The sequence below is a fragment of the Haemorhous mexicanus genome, chromosome Z (assembly GCF_027477595.1).
Source record: "Haemorhous mexicanus isolate bHaeMex1 chromosome Z, bHaeMex1.pri, whole genome shotgun sequence".
Taxonomy (NCBI): Eukaryota; Metazoa; Chordata; class Aves; order Passeriformes; family Fringillidae; genus Haemorhous; species Haemorhous mexicanus.
Genome location: NC_082381.1, coordinates 76,200,269 through 76,219,715, shown reverse-complemented (window position 1 = coordinate 76,219,715; position 19,447 = coordinate 76,200,269). Strand labels below are relative to the sequence as shown.

General features: G+C 41.9%; 1 protein-coding gene across 1 annotated transcript in view; it reads right to left on the bottom strand.

Moving 5' to 3' along the window:
* Positions 1–1,297: 1,297 nt before the first annotated feature.
* The window catches only part of PLCXD3 (phosphatidylinositol specific phospholipase C X domain containing 3), a 79,784-nt gene continuing 61,634 nt past the window's right edge, over positions 1,298–19,447 (bottom strand). The window contains exon 3 of the mRNA XM_059836551.1: positions 1,298–8,629. Within this exon, the coding sequence (XP_059692534.1) occupies positions 8,473–8,629 (157 nt within the window). The 3' untranslated portion in view covers positions 1,298–8,472. The remainder of the gene's footprint in view (positions 8,630–19,447) is intronic.

The following is a 19,447-nucleotide window of genomic DNA, read 5'->3' as shown; positions in this document are numbered from 1 at the left end:
CCTCTGTTGCTCAGAAAGTACCTGTGGGGTAGGAAGAAGTAGGAAGACATTTTAAGCAGCAGGCAAATTTAATTAATGGGTTTCTGCAGGGAGACACTGACAGACTTGTTCATCGTTCATGGCCTCTTCTACTGCAACCCTGCAGCCTTCACCTGGGCCAAGTGACAGGTCACAAAGAGTAGGAGGGCACTGTACTTGGGCTGGGTTTGCCTGTGACACAGTAGGAGAACTGAGCAACAGAAGTTTGTCCTGGAAAACAAAATTTCTGGCCTTGTTAGGGAGAAAAAGCAACCCAAACCTTAAATTTCAAGGTTGAGCCATGCAGCAAGCCTTTAAGCTTTTAACATGCCACAGCCAACTTTGGCTGGAAGCTGAGCTGCTGGCCCTGCTCCTGTGTATAGAGCACTCTTGCTGGGAAGTTGCCCATGCCTGGTTCTGAAGGGGGTCCCTGCACCCCACAGGAGACACCAGGGAGAAGTTGGAGGGACTCCCCTCCTCACTGGTGTGTCCTGGAGCCAGACTTGGGGCAGCAGTCAGTTTGCACCACTGCACCTGCAGGCAAGCAGGGCTTGGTTTGCCTCAATGGTGGGCAGTGCTGAGCAGGGCAGCAATGAGGGACAGCCCGGGGGACAACGAGACAGGTGGCACTTCACAAGGGCAGTCCCCTGCGTTCCAGACACCACCAGGGGCATGAGCCAGCAGGCTGCAATGCCAGGTCTTGGCTTTGCTGCCTGAGGCAGACTGGGGCTGGAGAGCCCCACTGGGGAAAAGAGGCAGCCAAGAGCCCGCTGTGTGCCTGGCAGCATGGACACTCACAGCATGGACACACCATGGACAGCATGGACACACCATTGACAGCATGGATACACTATGGACAGCATGGGCACTCACAGCATGGACACACCATGGACAGCATGGAGACACACCATGGACAGCATGGACACACCATGGACAGCATGGACACTCACAGCATGGACACACCATGGACAGCATGGACACACCACGGACAGCATGGACACTCACAGCATGGACACACCATGGACACACCATGGACAGCATGGATACACTATGGACAGCATGGACACTCACAGTCTCCTGTGGTATTGCAGGGTCCCTATAATAACCAAGTAAAAAAGGCACTCCCAGTGCAACGCTCTAAAAAGGCACTCCCTAACATAACAGCACAGCCTGTGTCTAATATATGGCTCCACCCCATAACCCCAAACTGTGCTAAAAAAGCCTCCCACATGAAAAGCCTTAAATGAAGCAATGAAGCCATAAAACAAGAATACAGGTACCAGAGCTTTATTAGATGTTTCACTGGATACAAAGAAACTGGATTTTATATTACTTTTTTTTACTCTAAATACACATTCTTGTCATAAAAATTCACATTTGCTATACAGAACTGTAGGCATTTTTAACACAACATTTATTAAAGTACCATTAAACAGATCCTAAAACGAGAAGGTGCAGCTCTGTGAACCTTTGTGGGCACAACACACAGGGAGCTCCATGTTCTCAGTGTTACACAATCATCCTTCCCACCAAAACGGAGACAAGTCATTCAAATGCTCACTGGGAATAATAAGGCTTCTGTACAGAGACCCTGAACGATGTCAGGAGGCAGTGTGGCAATAACATGCTAAAAATCATCACCTAGATGATACTAAACTACTGATGACTGAGGCATTCAAAAACTTAACTGTCCTGGCAAGCCCATATAATTTTTCTTTTACTTTTTAAAACTGTGTTTTTAACCACGTATTTGTATTTTCAGTAATAGTAATTACAAATAACTCCAGGATTCTGCTTTAAGGATCCCTGCTTCACAGCAAAACTAACTGCAGGTACTTCAGGAATTTCTTCCAATCAAACTGACTTTTGTAGGACCAAAGGCTGAAGGAAGAGATTAGTACATACAATCTTACTGCAGAAACAAAAACCCCTAATTGCACCTCCTGCTGAGGAGATACTCATTGGCCAAGGTGACACCTCTTCAAGAGGATGTGTGTGCATAAACCACCCTGGGACATCAGATGTGGCCCACTTCCAGATTTTAGCCCCACACACTGAGCATCCTTTACGACCATGTGGACTGCTATGATGCACTGGGGCTGACAAATATCTGATATTCACAGCTGGCAGGTAAAGGGATGTGTATGCACAAGTCCAGATAAGCAGCACTGAGCAGAGGCAAAGGAGAGAATTGGGAAGATGCTGCATTTTAACTGGACAGCTGAAGAGGCTCTGAAATCAGACTTGTGCCTTCCCTCAGTCACTGTTCAGGTGGATTTGACTGAAGATGACCTCATACCAAACGTGCTGCTGGAGGGCAGGCACCCTACTCCAACCAGCCAGGCACAAGGTGGACACTCCCTGTGTTTGGTTAGTACCTCTATCCTAATTACTCTTGGCATCAGGCATCTTTAATATGAACCATGAAGGGAGAGCTAGACCCGGGTGTGGGAACAGTACAGGAGTGTAGGCAATGCGGAGATTCCTAAGGTGGTCTGGCAGGGACAGAGAATTATTAGAGTTTTTTTATTTAAAGCTGCCACAATTCCTGAAAGCAGAATGCTGTACATGGGCAGGACAGGCCATGCTGATCAGCCTATGGCATTCACAATCTTTACATAAGGATTTTTTTTTTTTTTTTTTTTTTTTGATAGGTCCAACCTACACTGGAGCAAAGTTCAAAGCTCTTCTTGCAAATTTAAAGCTATGTTCCAACACAGGACATGAGCAGTATTGCGTAGCATCCAGGCACTTCCTTAAAGCCAGGATATCCCCATCCTCCTATCATGACTATGTTCCAGAAGATGAATTTGAGGCCACTCAATTACATGATCACAATTCCTGCTGACATCAGCAGGGGTTGTGTGTGCGCAGAAGTGATTTGATCTGTAACACACGGGAAACCATGTCTGTGCCACCTTGTACAGTCAAGGCAGTTGATCAGGCAAACATCCTATTCTGTATTTACAAATCTGTAAATGAGCTCCAAGTTTAACTCCTTCGTGCCAGAAAGTGAGGGAGTCAGCTCTACGGACAACCCTTGGTAACATCTGAAACAGAACCGATAATTATGAGATTTAACAATATTATCCTAATGCATTAAGGCAGGTCACATAACTGCCCTTTTCCTTTAGGATTAACTATTATTTCCTTGTACACTGTTGACAATCCATAATCCCATTTACACACATATCTACGAAACAGCAGCACAGTAAAAACTAAATAGACCACCAAACTCCAAATACTTGTAATCAATAAATTACACATACTATACAGCATATTTTAACCTCATCATTGGGTAAACATATACAATTCAGAACAACATTGACTGTATGTAACACAGAAGCTACCACTGAGATATGGCAAATACATCATACACTATTAGCTTTTACTTCACTGAAAAGAATTTAGAACTTTGAAACAGTGTTACCTGAACTCTTGAAATCACCAAATGGCCTAATCAATTGCTAATAACTAGTGCTTCATCTACTAAATTGAGGATAAACAGCACTGGAACTGTGTTTTCAGGGCACTCTGCTTTCTTTTTTTATTGTGTGAATTTAAGCTCAGTGTTAAATTCAATTTGCAACACAGCCTATAATTACTACACAGTGACTCTCTGCTCACTCTCATCTCAGGGTAAAGGCTTAGTAACTACTTTGAAGTTAGTAGAAACTGCCTAGATTTGTATCAGTATGACAGAAAGATTGAGCCCAGCATACAGGATCGTACATTCCCTCTCAGCCATGCATGCATATATATTTATATACACATACATGAGTACATTCAAAATAATGTTTTGAAACAGCAGGACCTACAAAACCCGTAATGTATCCAACAGCAAAAGAATGTAAATAACCCACTAATTCTAAAACTACGTTCCTGTGGTCTGATTCCAATTCACCCCTCACCATACAAGGTAGGAATTGCACTCCAGGAACCACCTTCTGTTTGGACTGGATTTCTGCAGGTTAGATCAGTATGGAACAAAGATGTCTCAGCATGTGTAAACTGAAAAATGGAGCCAGGTGGATTTACACAGCTGAGACATTCTGTTTCTGCAGCACAGTTGCCATTTTTCAAGTACGGGTGAAAAGAAAGGATCAAGTAATCACATGAAACTGCCAGAAAACAACAGCACTCCATGTATACATGGTGAACATAGTGAGGGAGAAAATAAGCAGAAGAAGGAAAAAAATGTTTTGGCAGTGAATGACATGACAGTTTAAGTAGATGCTTATACAGATCAATAGTGTAGACAGATATTTTTCCTTGATGGGCTGATTACAGTCAACTAATTTCCCATGCAAGATTCCTCATAATACATGTGAAGAAACCTTACAAGTTCATGGGATCAGAAAAACACATCTGACCCAACCCTGCAAGGATATTTCTGGTTGAAATCAAAGACAATTTTAGCTGCATATGGGTGGCAAAACTGGGCTCTTGAATGGTCCAGTTGTGCTGCATAGTACTTTCTGGCTTGTTCTTTTTTGGCAAGATCCCCAAACAACATCAACAGGGAGTGCATCTCTATCAGGACTTACAGTTTTAGGCCCTCACAGATGAAGTCTTCAGAAGAGCATGGATAGTGTATCCCCACATGCACTTTTTTCTTTTAGTAATTAAGGCAAGTTTGTTTACCTGTTCCTACCATAAAGTGCTGTGCTTCTCCAATAGAAAGATCGACAGCTAAATGAAAACATATCTTTTCTGACCAGAATTTAAGATTTTGCTAGTATTCTTCCCCATTAATGGACAAATGATACAATTTGTCTATTATTGTTTCTTGTCAGAGGATTTTTTTTTTGCTTTGCTTTTACTTTCTATTAATTTCCAAATGAGAATTAGAATAAAACTGACAGTAAGCAAACATTTCATAACAATAGTAACAAACTCTAGATAGCTCTATACTTATTCATATATACAGGCACACACACATACACTTTTTAAAATACAGCAAAGCATTTGCCTTGAGTACACCTCTGAGCGAGCGAAAAGCCTGGTGTGTCTGGTGTGTGTTTGAGCAGGGATACCAGCAGAAATCTGGTGTTGATGGTCTCAGATGCAACCGAATTTCAGCCAGAATCCAAAAAAAAAAAAAAAGAAAAGAAAAAAAAAAAAAAAAGAAAAAAAAGAAACCTAAATTTCACTCCACCCAAGGATTCGGATCACTTTACTGTATTAGAATGATAGATTACCTCTTTTGGCTACATTTGAGCAGCTGAAGAATCACAGGAGGAGTCTGGAAACAACTAACTCCAGCTAAATGGAAAAAAGGGCTTTTTGCACTACACTGCCAATAAATAAGCAAACATTTTCACATTTTTATGTAGGACACCCACATAGGTGTGAATTCAAAATTTATTTTCATGTTTCATTTTATATGTCTGTTACATAAATTTTACTTGAAGAGCCTGTGGAAACTAGAAACAAAGACTATCAAGCCACTCTATAACTTGCTTAGTTGTGGGTGAAAGCATTAAAGTCATACCCCTTGTTCAACTAAAGCATGACTTGTGACTCTAGGTAAATTTTTGACATGGTCTGGATGAAGTTTAAACGCCATAAAAAACCTAACTAGCTTAGATCACAGATTTCATTTGGGATGACTTGTACAGTCCTAAGCTATACAGAAGAAAATGCTGCTGAAAGAGCCATCATGATTTCATAACAGCTGCATGGGGTTTTTTTGAACAAATTTACAGTAGTCCTGTCCAGAACTCCAAAGATCATTATGCAAGTGTACAAGGATGCATGTGTTATACACACACATTTAAATGTGTCATTATACTACACATACACTTAAATTATTCTTTATTCTACACTCACATGTGCATACACTTTTTCCAAGGCACCCTCTCAGTACAAAACAGCAGGAAGTGTTCTTTTTATTTCACTCCCTAAACTAAAGCCAACAAACCCCCTATAATGCTTGTTGCCCATCTGTTCAATATGGCCATTTTTGAATTTCTAAATTCTTATGGGTGATAGTAGTCATTATCATCTGACAGAAAAGAGCAATGGACTGTATGATCAATTCTCTCTTCTTACTCAACCAAAAGTTCTCGTAATATCAACAGAAATTTGACCTTAATTCTACCCCATAAATCCTTGCAATATTTCAAAGTCCATTTCCTTGTAAGATGCTATAGCATCTATTGTTTTGTACAGATGAGACATTTTACTTTCCAAAGTTGTGTATGTCTGTATTGATGTGTCCAGGAGATAAGACTGCCTGTATTTTATCCAGTTAGGTGTCATACAGTTGCAAAGCTCTCATTTTATAAATTACCAAATTTTCCATTTCCTTTTTATATACATTTCTTTAAAGCTAGAATGATCAATGATTTTGTTCCTGGAACAGTGCCATTCAGTAGATTTTCAATCTTGTGTTATGCAGTATTATATCCCACAGACAATTTAAGGACTATAGAGTACTGCTATTAACTAGAATTGAACTACTACATTCTTTAGTACAGGAACTTTTCACTGATGAAACTGGCACTGATTTTTTGTAATCAGTGGAAAAGTGTTCTGCTCATAGCTGCCTTAAAGAGAAGCTTAGACTGCATCTATTTTTAAGTGCAGTTTCAGTCTTGCAGAAATCAGGTTTCCACCACGGGACAAAATACTGTCTGTGTTAGAGTATGCACAGCTCACCATGTGCTCAATCCACACTAAACACACTTGTTTTCATATTCAGGACACGGGATCAGGCTCTTACATAAGATTAATCCTGGGGAGAAGTGGCGCTCAAAGCTGGCCTAACTGTGTTCCTGATGGAACCAGGGAAAATATGGACCAGCAGCTGTTCTTTAGAGTTCATATTGTGACCAGCATTATTTAATATCTTCATTAATGACATATATGAAGGAATCAAGTGCACCCTCAGCAAATTTGCAGGTAACACCAAGCTGAGCGGCACTGTTGACACACCTGAAGGATAGGAAACCATCCAGATGAATGTGGACAAGCTCAAGAAGTGTGTCCATGGGAATTCCATATGGTTTAACAAAACTAAGTGCACAGGCAGCCCCTGGTACCAGCACAGGCTGGTCATGAGCAGCCCCAGAGCAGCCCTGCCCAGAAGGGATTGGGGTGCTGTGGGTGAGAGGCTGCACATGCCCTGCCATGGCACTCACAGCCCAGAGAGCCAAACGTGTCCTGGGCTGTATCCAGAGCCCCATGGGCAGCAGGGCAGGGAGGGGATTCTGCCCCTCTGCTCTGCTCTGGTGAGACCCACCTGGAGCACTGCATCCAACTCTGGGCTCCCAGCATAAAAAGGACACAGACCTGCTGGAGCAAGCCCAGAGGAGGCCATGAAGTTGATTAGAAGGATGGAACACCTCTCCTATGAAGAAAGGCTGAGAGAGTTGGGATTGTTCCATCTGGAGAAGAGAAGGCTTTGGGGTGACCTAATTTTGGCCATCCAGTACCTGATGGGAGTCTACAAGAAAGGTGGACTTTTTACAAGGGCATGTAGTGACAGCCAAGGGGGAATGGCTACTGAAAGTAGGTTTAGATTAGATATTAGGAAAAAATTCTTTGCTGTGAGGGTGATGAGACACTAGAACATGTTGGCAAGTGAAGCTGTGGATGCCCCGTGCCTGAAAGTGTGTAAAGCCAGGCTTTGGATGGAGCTTGAAGCAGCCTGGTCTAGTGAAAAAATGTCCTGCCAATGGCCAGAGTGTTGGAACCAAATGATCTTTAAGGTTCCAACCCAGGCCATTCTGTGATTACAGAGTTAGGCCAGTATCACATACCTGCTGGCTTGATCTGAGGCAGAGACATTGGAAAACCCCATTTTGAGAATGAAAAGCAAGCAGGATTTCATCTGTGCAAGCTACACAGTACACGATGTTCACTGTTCACTGATTATGGTGCATAGCACGTCATGTTTACTGCCTACTGATTATGCATGTGTTAGAAGCATGACTTTGGATTTACATCACAAAGGCATTTAAACCTGCAGCTCATTGATAAATATGATCAGTTAAACCACCTAACAGATGAAATGTAGCAGCTTAAAATTGTGTGCCAGATATACTGTCCTCAGTCTCCTGGTGCAATGCTCACACCGTTGGGAATCCTGCTGTGAGCAGGAAAAGGACAATATACACATCCCCTTGCTCTGAAAACAACAAATTTCTTGGCACTGTTCATAACCACAGAAGACACATGAATCACATTTGGTACCTCATGGAGAACCTGTAAATGGCCTTCTTTTATCAAACACTGTAAACATGTTTAGTTTTGCTCTTCACACTAAACACAAATATGAAAAATGATCATAAATGATGAAAACATTTCCCTTATGCCCACCCACTAAAGCCCTAAACACCTCAGTGTGTTACAAGATGAGTGTTTTACAATGTAATCCCTTTAGAGTACAATCTTTCTTTTTTTTTTTTAAATTCTGAATAACGCAACAACACACATATCACAGTACTATCAAGTAGTGTCATCTTCACCTTCATCCAGAGAATAGTTGAGCTTTATGACTGTGCTGATAAAGTCACCAAGTTCTACAAAATCTGCAGTGATAATATTCACACCACTCTCTCCTGCTTTCTGAGTTCGGACCCACTCCATCATTGCAGGAAGAGCCCTAAGGAGAAAAGAGGAACAATAATTAATCATAAATCAGTGAGACAAATGCATCAAGGCAGGATCTACTGACAGTGCCTCCCATCGATCTTACTTAGTTTCTAAGGGAAAGAAACCAAGTGAGAGAGGACACAGGTTACGGCTCAAGCTTTTTAAAAACTCTTTTTAATTTTCATTCTCTGGGGAAATAATATGTTGATTGCACTTCAACTTCTCAGTGGAAAAGAATGGAAGGAAGATAGTGCAGGCTTAGAGTAACTATTGATTTTGCCTAGGCACAAGACAAAATTGGACCATGGACCAGACACTTTTTGATATCATCTGGCCATACGACTCCAAGGGAATTGCTTATGGAAAAACCACTAACAGAGAACTCAAGCCATTTGCAAAGCATGTTTGATAGACTCAAGGAAATGAGGAAAATAGTATTTCAAGGAACACAGAAACAACCATGACTCCTACAGTATAAGTACAGCATATACCAAAGACCCTTTCTTCATAAGTACTGATAACCAAGCCATGAATTAATTAGACTTAATAATAAACCAGTGGTTGGTAACTGGAATAGAAAGCACCACAGTCATATAAACTCTTTTCTAAGATGGCAGATTTTAATTATGTCAGATCATTAGCACAGGAATACTGGAGTCTAAAGGATATCTGCCTAACTGTGCTTCTGAACATAAAGAAATTTTTCTGACATTTTTCTGTGCAAATACAAACTAACAATCACAAGAAACATCTGTGAGAAAAATAAAAGGCTCCTTAGTCCTCCTGAGGCTGTCAAGCAGCAAAATCCAGGTTTTAGAAGAAAGAAGTTAACAGAGTTCCAAAAAAATAAGGTACACATTTTTCAGAGAAAGGGTATTTTTCAGAGAAAGGGCATTTTTCAGAGAAAGGGTAATTGACCATTGGTACAAAATCCCAATGACTGTGACTCTGCAGCAGTCTTTAAATCAAGCCTGGGTATTGTTCCAAAATTATACTTTTGGTCAACCTCAAGCTGTTGAGTTAAATAAAAGAACCTAAAGTCTGGGCAGGGCTGCAGTCAGTTTAGATGAACACCATGTTCTCCCTTTGCTCTAAGATCTATAAGTCTGTGAGTCCCCTAAACCAGCATGTTATGCAGCCTTTTTCACAGACACAAGGTACGTGGAAAATTTTGGTCTGACAGTAATTTAAATGAAGGTGAACATGTTGAACCTATATCTTTTCTCAAAAGTTTTAGGAAAACAGGTCTAAAGAAAAGAGAACTGTTAGCAGAGATTGGACTTGTCAATGGCTACTAGTATCAGTTTTAAAAATAATTTAATACAGAATAAAACCCAAGCAGCTAAAATTATTCCCCTCTGTGCTTTCACAGGAGAATACCAAGGTTTTATTTCACCAAAATATACTTGAATCTACTGTAAGATCCACATATCAGCAATACATTTTATTTCAGTCATTGATTCAGTGTGACTGAAGCACTTGTATGTTTGCACACCAGCTCATAAAACCAGACTCAAGCATTCTGCTGTTTATGAGCCCAGCCAGCATCTTTAGCTGTAAGTTTATGTAACCCTGAAAAGCTGCACTCTGCAGAACTGTAACAGGGCACAGGTCAGGCGTTAAAATACCTGGCAATGCCTGGACTGCTTGAAAAGATCTGCAAGCAACCAGAACAAGGACAGATTTCAGCAGAACAGCATAGACCACCAAGGTGACAAAAAGCAGCTCAGAGCAGCTGTAAACTCCACTGCATCTTCACATGTGAAAGGCAATGCTGAACTCAGCACAAATACAAGGTCGAACCTACGAGATGGCAGTATGTTGCTTTTTTATTTAATACCATCCTATTTAGGCCCAAAGAGTTAGAGGTTTAAAGGCTGACTAATTCATTGTAGGCATCCTTCCTTCCTTCCTTCCTTCCTTCCTTCCTTCCTTCCTTCCTTCCTTCCTTCCTTCCTTCCTTCCTTCCTTCCTTCCTTCCTTCCTTCCTTCCTTCCTTCCTTCCTTCCTTCCTTCCTTCCTTCCTTCCTTCCTTCCTTCCTTCCTTCCTTCCTTCCTTCCTTCCTTCCTTCCTTCCTTCCTTCCTTCCTTCCTTCCTTCCTTCCTTCCTTCCTTCCTTCCTTCCTTCCTTCCTTCCTTCCTTCCTTCCTTCCTTCCTTCCTTCCTTCCTTCCTTCCTTCCTTCCTTCCTTCCTTCCTTCCTTCCTTCCTTCCTTCCTTCCTCCCTCCCTCCCTCCCTCCCTCCCTCCCTCCCTCCCTCCTTTCCTCTCTCCCTCCCTCCTTCCCTTCCTCCTTCAAGGCATAATTAACTTCTTTTGGTGTCTTTTACTTGTTCTGAAGCTGGTTCTGATGTCATTCTTTCTTCACACTGTACAGTTTGCTGTCCATACACTGACCCATATTGACCAAAATACTATTTTCCTTTTCCTGATGTGTTCTTAGTAAGTTAGACTCCACCAAAAAGTCATGCCTCCTTTTGCTTTATCCTAAAGTCAGCCTGCCTTGCCATTTCATCCACAGCTGGCTTGGTTAGTTGAATGGGTTATTTTTGTTTTACTGATATTTCACAAAGGAATGTGTGACCCTCTGCTCATACGTAAATTGCTAGATAAAGTGACGGAAATCTTTTGTTCATGAGACTAGAAAGCATTTAAAGATAAGTCAGAAATGAATCACATTATCAAACAAAAAGCTTATTTGCATAGCAAAGCCAAATAACACAATCCTATTAAAAAAAAGGTATTCAAAGAAAACATTCCACCGACCTTAAAGATTTGATGTAGGCTCTGTAGCTCTCTTTATGACAAAAGTTAATACAAAAACCATACAGATGATCTCTTCCCCATGTGCCATCTTGAGAGTGGATTACACCAATGACTCTAAAAACCACATGTTGCTCAGTTTCAGTGTTCATCTCAAATGCTCACAGTAATTATTGGAATAAGCCTGCTTTAATATTCCTCGGGGTGCCTTTGTGGTAGTAGTACAAACCTTGCTCACCCTGCCTTGTAATTTCCAAATTGGGCCTCAAACTAGTGATTGTTCTCACCAAAGGTTTTACTCAGGCGAACAAACCAGCTACATGACTGAGCTCACCAAAGACCAGTATGTACCATAATCTTCATAGATATTCTTATGCGGTTCTCTGTCAGACATGGGGGAAGCTTCTAGAAACTTCTCACAGAAGCCACCCCTGTAGTAACCCCATCTTCCAAAACCATGCTACTCAAACCCAGCCCATCTTGCTGGGTAGGTAAGAAATTATTTTATGCACGAGCAGAAGCCTCTCAGCCTGCAAACTCCTAGAAGCATCACTGCCTCTGTGTTAGGCAGGTCCTGGCTCTCCTGTGGAGAGGGCGCCTCCCACAGCTGATACAGGCCAGCCCTTATGGCCACAATCCCAATTCTCACAAGGAATCATTTCTAATGCCTATGGGTTCCAGAGCCACCATGTTACCCAGAGCCATGTGCACAGAAGGTGCTGCTTGTCTTTGCACAGAGCCAGGGAGGAGAGTAGGTGTGCTCCTCCACAAGAGCTGTGCCAGGAGAAAGAGAGGAGTCCTCTCCTCTTACCTCACTTCCTGGGGCACTGTTTTCATTCTGCTGCAGTTCCTCTGACCTGGGGTGGAGTTGGCCAGATCTGATCCTGCCAGGCCAGTGCAGCACTGCCCCACATACCAGCATCTGAAGTCAATTAGCTTTTCCACATCTCCGGTGGAAGCAGAGGGGTTAATGGAAACAGTGGTCTAGGGAGGGCAAAGACACACGGCTGGGGGGCATGAGTATTGGCAGGGAAGGAGGTGAATGGCATGTTTCCTTGATTTGACCCTGGATTGAGATCAGTAATCTTGGTGATAAATTTTCTGGCCTGAAGGAACGTGCAGAGTATCTCATTTCTTTTCACAAACTGGAAAGGAGGAGGTGCCAGACAGCTTCCCCTCACTGCCAGGATGGTGGGAGTAAAGCCATGTGACTGACTGATGTGGAAGGACCTCATGGGAAGGGCTGTGGTCCAGCCCCAGCCACCACCTCTGCACCTCCACAGAAGCAGACAGATCCACCACCCATGATGGCCAGCGGCCTTCTGGAGCAGCATTTCCACTTGCCAAAGACTGCATGAGAAGGGGGAGAGTGGAGGAGATCTGGCTGTAGGTACTCATAACTTGAGCATGACTGGGTATCAGGATGGTTTACATCAGGACTGCAAGCATGCCTTACATCACCATCCTCAGCCGTTTTGGCTTTTTTTGAGGGGCCATGTACTTTCTCATACAGCATTTCTACAGCAATTTTCACTTACAAGACAGTAAAATCTAGGCTCAGCTTTGACACTTATTTTATTACCTCTATTTTCCCTGTTCTGCTTGCTTGCTTATATAAGCAGGAATGTGCACATATTTGTTTTTAAGTTTTTCTCCTCTTTCAGGAAACATTTTCTGATGCATTAGAGATCTGCTGAGAAATACTGACCTCAACTACAAAATAGGCATAGCCCTTTTTAAAGTTACTGAATATTCAAGACCTCTTTCTTCTTTTTTTTTAATCTATCAAAGCTCTCGAGTGACTTCAATGGCATTGAATTTTGTTCAAAAATAATAATTTAGCATTCAACTTGCTTCAGTTCAAGCAGTAAAATCATGAGTCCCATTAAAAGCTTTCAGAAAGAAAATATGACCTAATTATTTGTATTAAGATTTGTCTTTAAAATACTGTTCTTAGGCTATTTTAGTTCAGGGAGAAGGCTGGTTATTTGGTTTTTTTAAAGCCTGAGTCATGAAAGCCTGAGAGTGCAACAGAAGACTAATGACAGCAGTGCTATAAGACAGGACCTCCCGTGGCGGAACAGCCGTTCCTCTCTGCAGAGCTTCCACAGGAGAGGAGAAGGAAAAGCAACTTCACAAACACAAAACAGAATGGCTATTCACTGTTTAATGAGAGTTTGATCACTAAAGGCAAAGAACACGTTTTCTTCTGGAGTGCAGGGAGTCAGTACAACCTAATCCACAGTGAGAAATTGGTCCCATTCACAGGGTGTGATGCTGCCGAGCATTAAGTGCCCATTCCCAGTAACACCAGTGAGAACTGCAGCAGGTCTCCATGCTCAGGGCAAAGTGACATGTGGCATTTCTTCCCTCTCCAGTGAAGCACACACCCTGCTTCCTGCAGCCTTTTGCAAATAGCTGTTATGGCTGAACAAAACCAGCACCCTTTTGCAGGAGGCTGTGCTTACACAAGCCCGACTCAGCATCCCTATATTCCTTAATCTCCCTACTCTCCATTCAATTTTACCACTGTCTGCAACAACACTGAATTCTAGAGCCATAATTCAGCATATGCTCACCTTGGCTTTTCAAGGATGCTGAGAATTCATCGCTCCAGTGGGAGCAGCAGATTTCCTGTGTGTCACTGAAGCATGAAAATCACGACTGGAAAGAACTTAGAAAAGTCATCCAAGTTCATCCAGCCCACCTTCAACAGGATCAACTGCACTAAGATCAGTGATACAAACCACTCCTGGTTCAGTTTAATCTATTTATAAGCCCCCAGTGAGGGAGATGTCACAACCTTTCTGTGTAGTCAGAGCACCCCTATACAGAAATCCTTATACATCCTCATTTGCTTCAGCTGGGGTACCTAGAAATAATGGCATTGTGGCAGGCTGCTCAAGAGTGTTCACCATGCCTTCACTCTGCTCCTTTTGAAGATTTACTCTGCATCTGTAAATAAGTTTCCCTGCAAAGGATGAGCCTGAGGTTCCATTCCACACTACACCAGAAAATTCTACCAGAATTTTCTCTGTGGCAAAACCTCTTTAAAAGGTCCTCCTCTTTTATATTCTAGCCATTTGTTTCCACTCCCTGATCAAAATTTGCAATTCTCTCAGTTGTGCTAAGAGACCTGTAGACACAAAATTAACACAGCACATGGAAATGGTCTGAATCAACAGAAACAGAACAAGTGGTTTGGCTCTCCCTCTGTCCCTGATTCATTGACAAATTTTAGTTTGTAACATGTCCTCACTAACTGCTGAAATGTGACAAACAAGGAGAAAATTAACAGAAGCACAGAGATTTACACGAGCTCAGCACAAAAAGGCTGGAAAGGAACCCCTCAGATGCACTTCCACACCTCTTGGATCCTCTTTAGGCAGCAGGAGCATTGTCATAAACCTGGCACCACCAAGGTCAGATTGACTCAAACCACAAAATTTGGGCAACATTGAGTGGGAATTGCTTTCCCTGGATCTTGAGTGGACGTTACTCAAGATTACACGTGAGGTGCCATGTTGCAAGAACAACCTACATTAATATCTAACAACTTTGAATCTATTCTTCTGAAAAGCTTGTCTGTAATTTAGTCACCCTCAACTGCTTTATACAATTTGGAAATGCATCTATTCAAATGCCACAGACAAGCATGCTGGGGTCAGATGCATCTTTTAATGTAATTATTTTAGCAGCATACCTCTTAGAGTCGCCAAGGGCCAGATGTCTTCCTTCACAGATTGAACTGGTGTTGGCTTTCTGGGTTTCATTTATAAAGGGAGGCAGAAGTGAGCTCAAAAGGAATATTCCTGGCCTCCCTTCAAAAAGTGTTTCAGCTGAATTCGTTAAACCTACATCTTGTAAAAAAATGTAATGGGATATTTAATGGCAGCAAATGGTGGTTTCTGGAGGTAATTAATGTTCAACATCCCATTTTTCCCTTTTTCCCTGTTTTCAGCCATTGCATCTAGAGCATTAACTAGTAGCATTAGGAATGCAGGCAGGAGGAAAAGGACTCAGTGGACACAGTAGTATAAGAGCTGTCTTTAAGTAGACAGCTGCAATATTTTGGTTACTCTCTTGGTTATTGCAGTGGGGAACTGAAGTAGAAAAGACAGAGCTGAAAGTCTGAGCTGCTGCCATACAAACCATGGTGTTTAGCTTTTACATTATGACTGAAAAAGGCTTGTAAAACATGTAATTACCCTTGTATGGAAAATAGACAATAGCCAAAGGATTTAAAGGAGAAGTATTACTTGCTATGAGGATGTCTCTGTTCAAAGGCTGTTTTTTCTCAGTGATTCAGCAGATCAAATAGGACAATCTCATCAATTGCTTCTCTAACCTGGAGCTGTGCAAAGCATTTGACATGGTCATGATATCCTTGTCTCTAAATTGAGGAAACAGAGATTTGGTGGATGGATCACTTGGTGGATAAGGAATTGGCTGGACAGTCACACTCGAAGCGCTGTGGTCAGTGGCTTAATGTCCAGGAGGGAAGCTGTGTCAAGTGGTGCTCCCCAAGGATTGGTATTGGGACTGGTGCTGTTTAACATGTTTGCTGGTCACACGGACAGTGGGATTGAGGATTCCCTCAGCAAGTTTGCTGATGAACCTGAGCTGTGTGGGGCAATCAACACATGGGCGGAAAGGGATGGCATCCAGGGGGACCTTGACAGGCTTGAGAGGCAGGTCTTTGCAAACCTCATGAAGTTCAAGGTCAAATGCAAGGTCCTGCACATGAGTCAGGCCAATCCCCAGGCTGGGGGCTGATGGGATTGAGAAAAGTCCTGCAGGGATGTCCTTTGAGGTGTTGGTGGATGAGAAGCCCAACATGACTCAGCAATGTGCACTTGCAGCCCAGAAAGCCAAGCTGGGCTGCACCCAGAGCAGTGTGGCCAGGAGGCTGGAGGAGGGGATTCTGCCTCTCAGCTCCACTGGGGTGAAACCCCACCTGGGCTGCTGCATACAAGTCTGGAGCCCCCAAAAAAAGAAGGAAATGGATCTTGGAATAAGTTCAGAGGGGGCCATGAAGATGATGGGCTGAAGAAGAAGGCTGGAGTACCACTCCTGTGAGCACAGACTGAGAGAATTGGGATTGTTCAGCAGGAAGAGAAGGCTTTAGGGAGACCATAGAGCACATTCCAGTACCTAAATGAGGCCTACAGGAAAGCTGAAGAGGAATTCTTCACAAGGGCATGGAGTGACGAGACAAGAGGAATGTCTTCAAACTGAAAAGGAGCAGGTTCAGATTAGATGTTAGGAAGCAATTTTTTGCCATGAGTGTGATGAGACAGAGAAGTCACAGATGCCCCATACCTGGAAGTGTTCAAGTCCAGCTTGGACGGGGCTTTGAGCAACCAAATCTAGAGGAAGGTGTCCCTGCCCATGGCAGGGGTTGGCATAGTATGACCTTTAAAAGGTCTCTTACAACACAAAACATTCTATGATTCTACGTTAATCAGTTATCTCTTGGAGATCACAGAGTGGTGATCAGGGAGGTCAGAGCAGTGTTCAGTCATTAGCCCTTTTAACCTCTTGTAGCACAAACACAAAGCTTGAACATTCATTAACACAGGTACCTGGATGAGGTATATTTTATCTGCGTGAGACAGCCAGTCCTGCTCCCAATTCCACATAGAAATCTGAGTGTTCAAAAAAACATTTAAAAATTCACATAAATGACTATATGCCTGGAATATGGAAACAGGAATTGGAACTTATTCCACTCTCTGTGAAACAGAAAACCTCTGCTTTACAGAAGAAAATATCTGTCACCAATCAAAGGAACAGCTACAAGTTTGGGTTTTTTTTTCCTCCCCTATCTTCTAGTTCTTTAAAAAAGGAGATATGATTTATTCATACATCCATTACACTTGAATTACTGTATTAAAGCATCCAGATCAGGTGTTAGAATCTGACAGCAGAGCTGGAACTCCTTTGACACAGACGTATGTTGTAGCCAGTACCAGACCATTCACAGCCAAGGTTTCCTCCACCAGACTCAGCCAAGGGCTTCGTTTTCTCCAGGAGCTGCCACCATGTGTTGTCTGGGATCTTTGAAAGAGCTGTCCTGCTGGGGAACTTAACTGGGTACTCGAGGCATAGAACTGTTCAGCTATCCCCTATTTTGGAGTTTCACTTGCTGCTGCTGGCTCATCTCCTTGTTACAAACTCAAAATCTTGAAAATGTAAAATCTGAATGATTCAAGAAAGACAGAGATTTAGAGGGGAAAAAAAAGTAGAAGGTAGTGCATGGAGGAAATACTCTGAAATTTAATGTGGAGAAACATGAAAGAGAATCTACCACAACAAAGTAGAAGAGGTGATTTTTACAAGCATTTAGCCCTGCCCAGACCTTGAAACAGAGATGAATTAGCAGAGTGATTATGAAAATCCCACTTTTGAGTAACAGGAAAAGTTAGTAAAAAGGTAGGTAACATTAGCAGAGAAAGCAGAGCAGTTAGGTGGAGGGCAAGGTTTATTTAAGAAACTTCTGACTGCCAGCACTATTTCTCTGCTGTATGACTTGTAACAGAATTTCACACATTATTGCAGTTTCCACTGACATCGTTGCTACAACAAATCTAAATTACTTAAGTAACTAGATAAAACATGCGTTTTTTCAGGCTAATAGTGTAGCCTGAAAAACTGTTTCTTCCTGCAGATACCTTAAATGAAAGTGAATCTCACCAATATTTTAATTCTTTACTATTGAATACAGAGACAACCAAAAAGTAAAAATCTGCAGCTGACTGTTTGCCATAGTACCTTATTCAGTATATTCCACAATATGTTATTCAGAAATACATATGCAGAATAATTCATTTGGAAGGCAAAGTTGAAAATTGCAAGGAAAATAACTGTATTCAAATAAGAGAAAGTTACAGTAAAGAGATGCATCTTATGGTTCCCAGGAGTTTAATACTTTCTTACTATTTAGAATAAAGGTGAAAATGTGCTTTGTTCATGAAACATTCAGCAAACAGATTATGATGAAGTAATCCACCTAATAAAGTTGAAAGGGGAAATTATAAGAGAAAGAATTACCTCCAAAGAAAGGAAATAGTATTTTTTCATCCCTAGTGCTATTTGGACAGCAAGAAGCAAAGAATATAGTAAAGGTTTCAGGCAGCACATCCAAGTAACAGAAATTGGGCATAATTTCAGCTCTGATTTGAATGATGTTGTGATTAAAACAAGTCAGAAAATTAGATGGTGGAAACAAAATGACATAGGAACACACAGTTTTTCAGTTAATTAAAAATATATTAAATGTGTAGCTCATGTTCAGCACAGCCAATTAAACATTCTTTTCTCACTCTTTCGTCTCTTAAAACTGTCAAAACACTTCAATATTTCTAAAACACTAAGGTTGAAAATATCACATGTAAATGTTTTCTTACATATTTTTGTCATATACAACTAGTCTTCAAGTTTGTTCCCATTTCACAAATAGAATCAACATTCACAATTCTGTTTTCCCAGTACATTTCATTAGCCCACAAAATCCTCTCTGCTGTACCTCTCTACACCTGAGGCATCACTTCTTCTTCCTGACATCTCTTTTATTTTCTTCACCAAGCCTTCACCTGCAAGGCTGGCTTTATAATTTCCATTGCAAGGCATGTACCAAAGGATTCACAGCACATATAATAAGGATGCTTATTTCACTGCTGTCATGGCCAACTCTAGTGCAGCGGTGCCCCAAAATCCCAGCTTGGTGCCTGGACCACAGGCACTCTCCTATTAACTCCTCCACAAAAACTGCTTCACCTCACCACAGAGAAGGATCAAGCTGCTTATTATAATTTATACATCTTCTGGCTTCTAGCTCTGGACTCCCACAGCTAAACCATCTTTGTTAATCAGCTGGATCCCAGAGGCACTATCCTCCTAAATAGCATCCTGGGCATTGCTGTGAATCATTTACCAGGAGCAGCCTTCCCAGAGCTATTCCTCATTCCTTCTGCTCAACTTTCCTCACAACCAAGAATTAACAAGCCCAAAGCATTCATATGATAAACCCTTTACTATGCCAATTATAATTATCTAAAATATAGT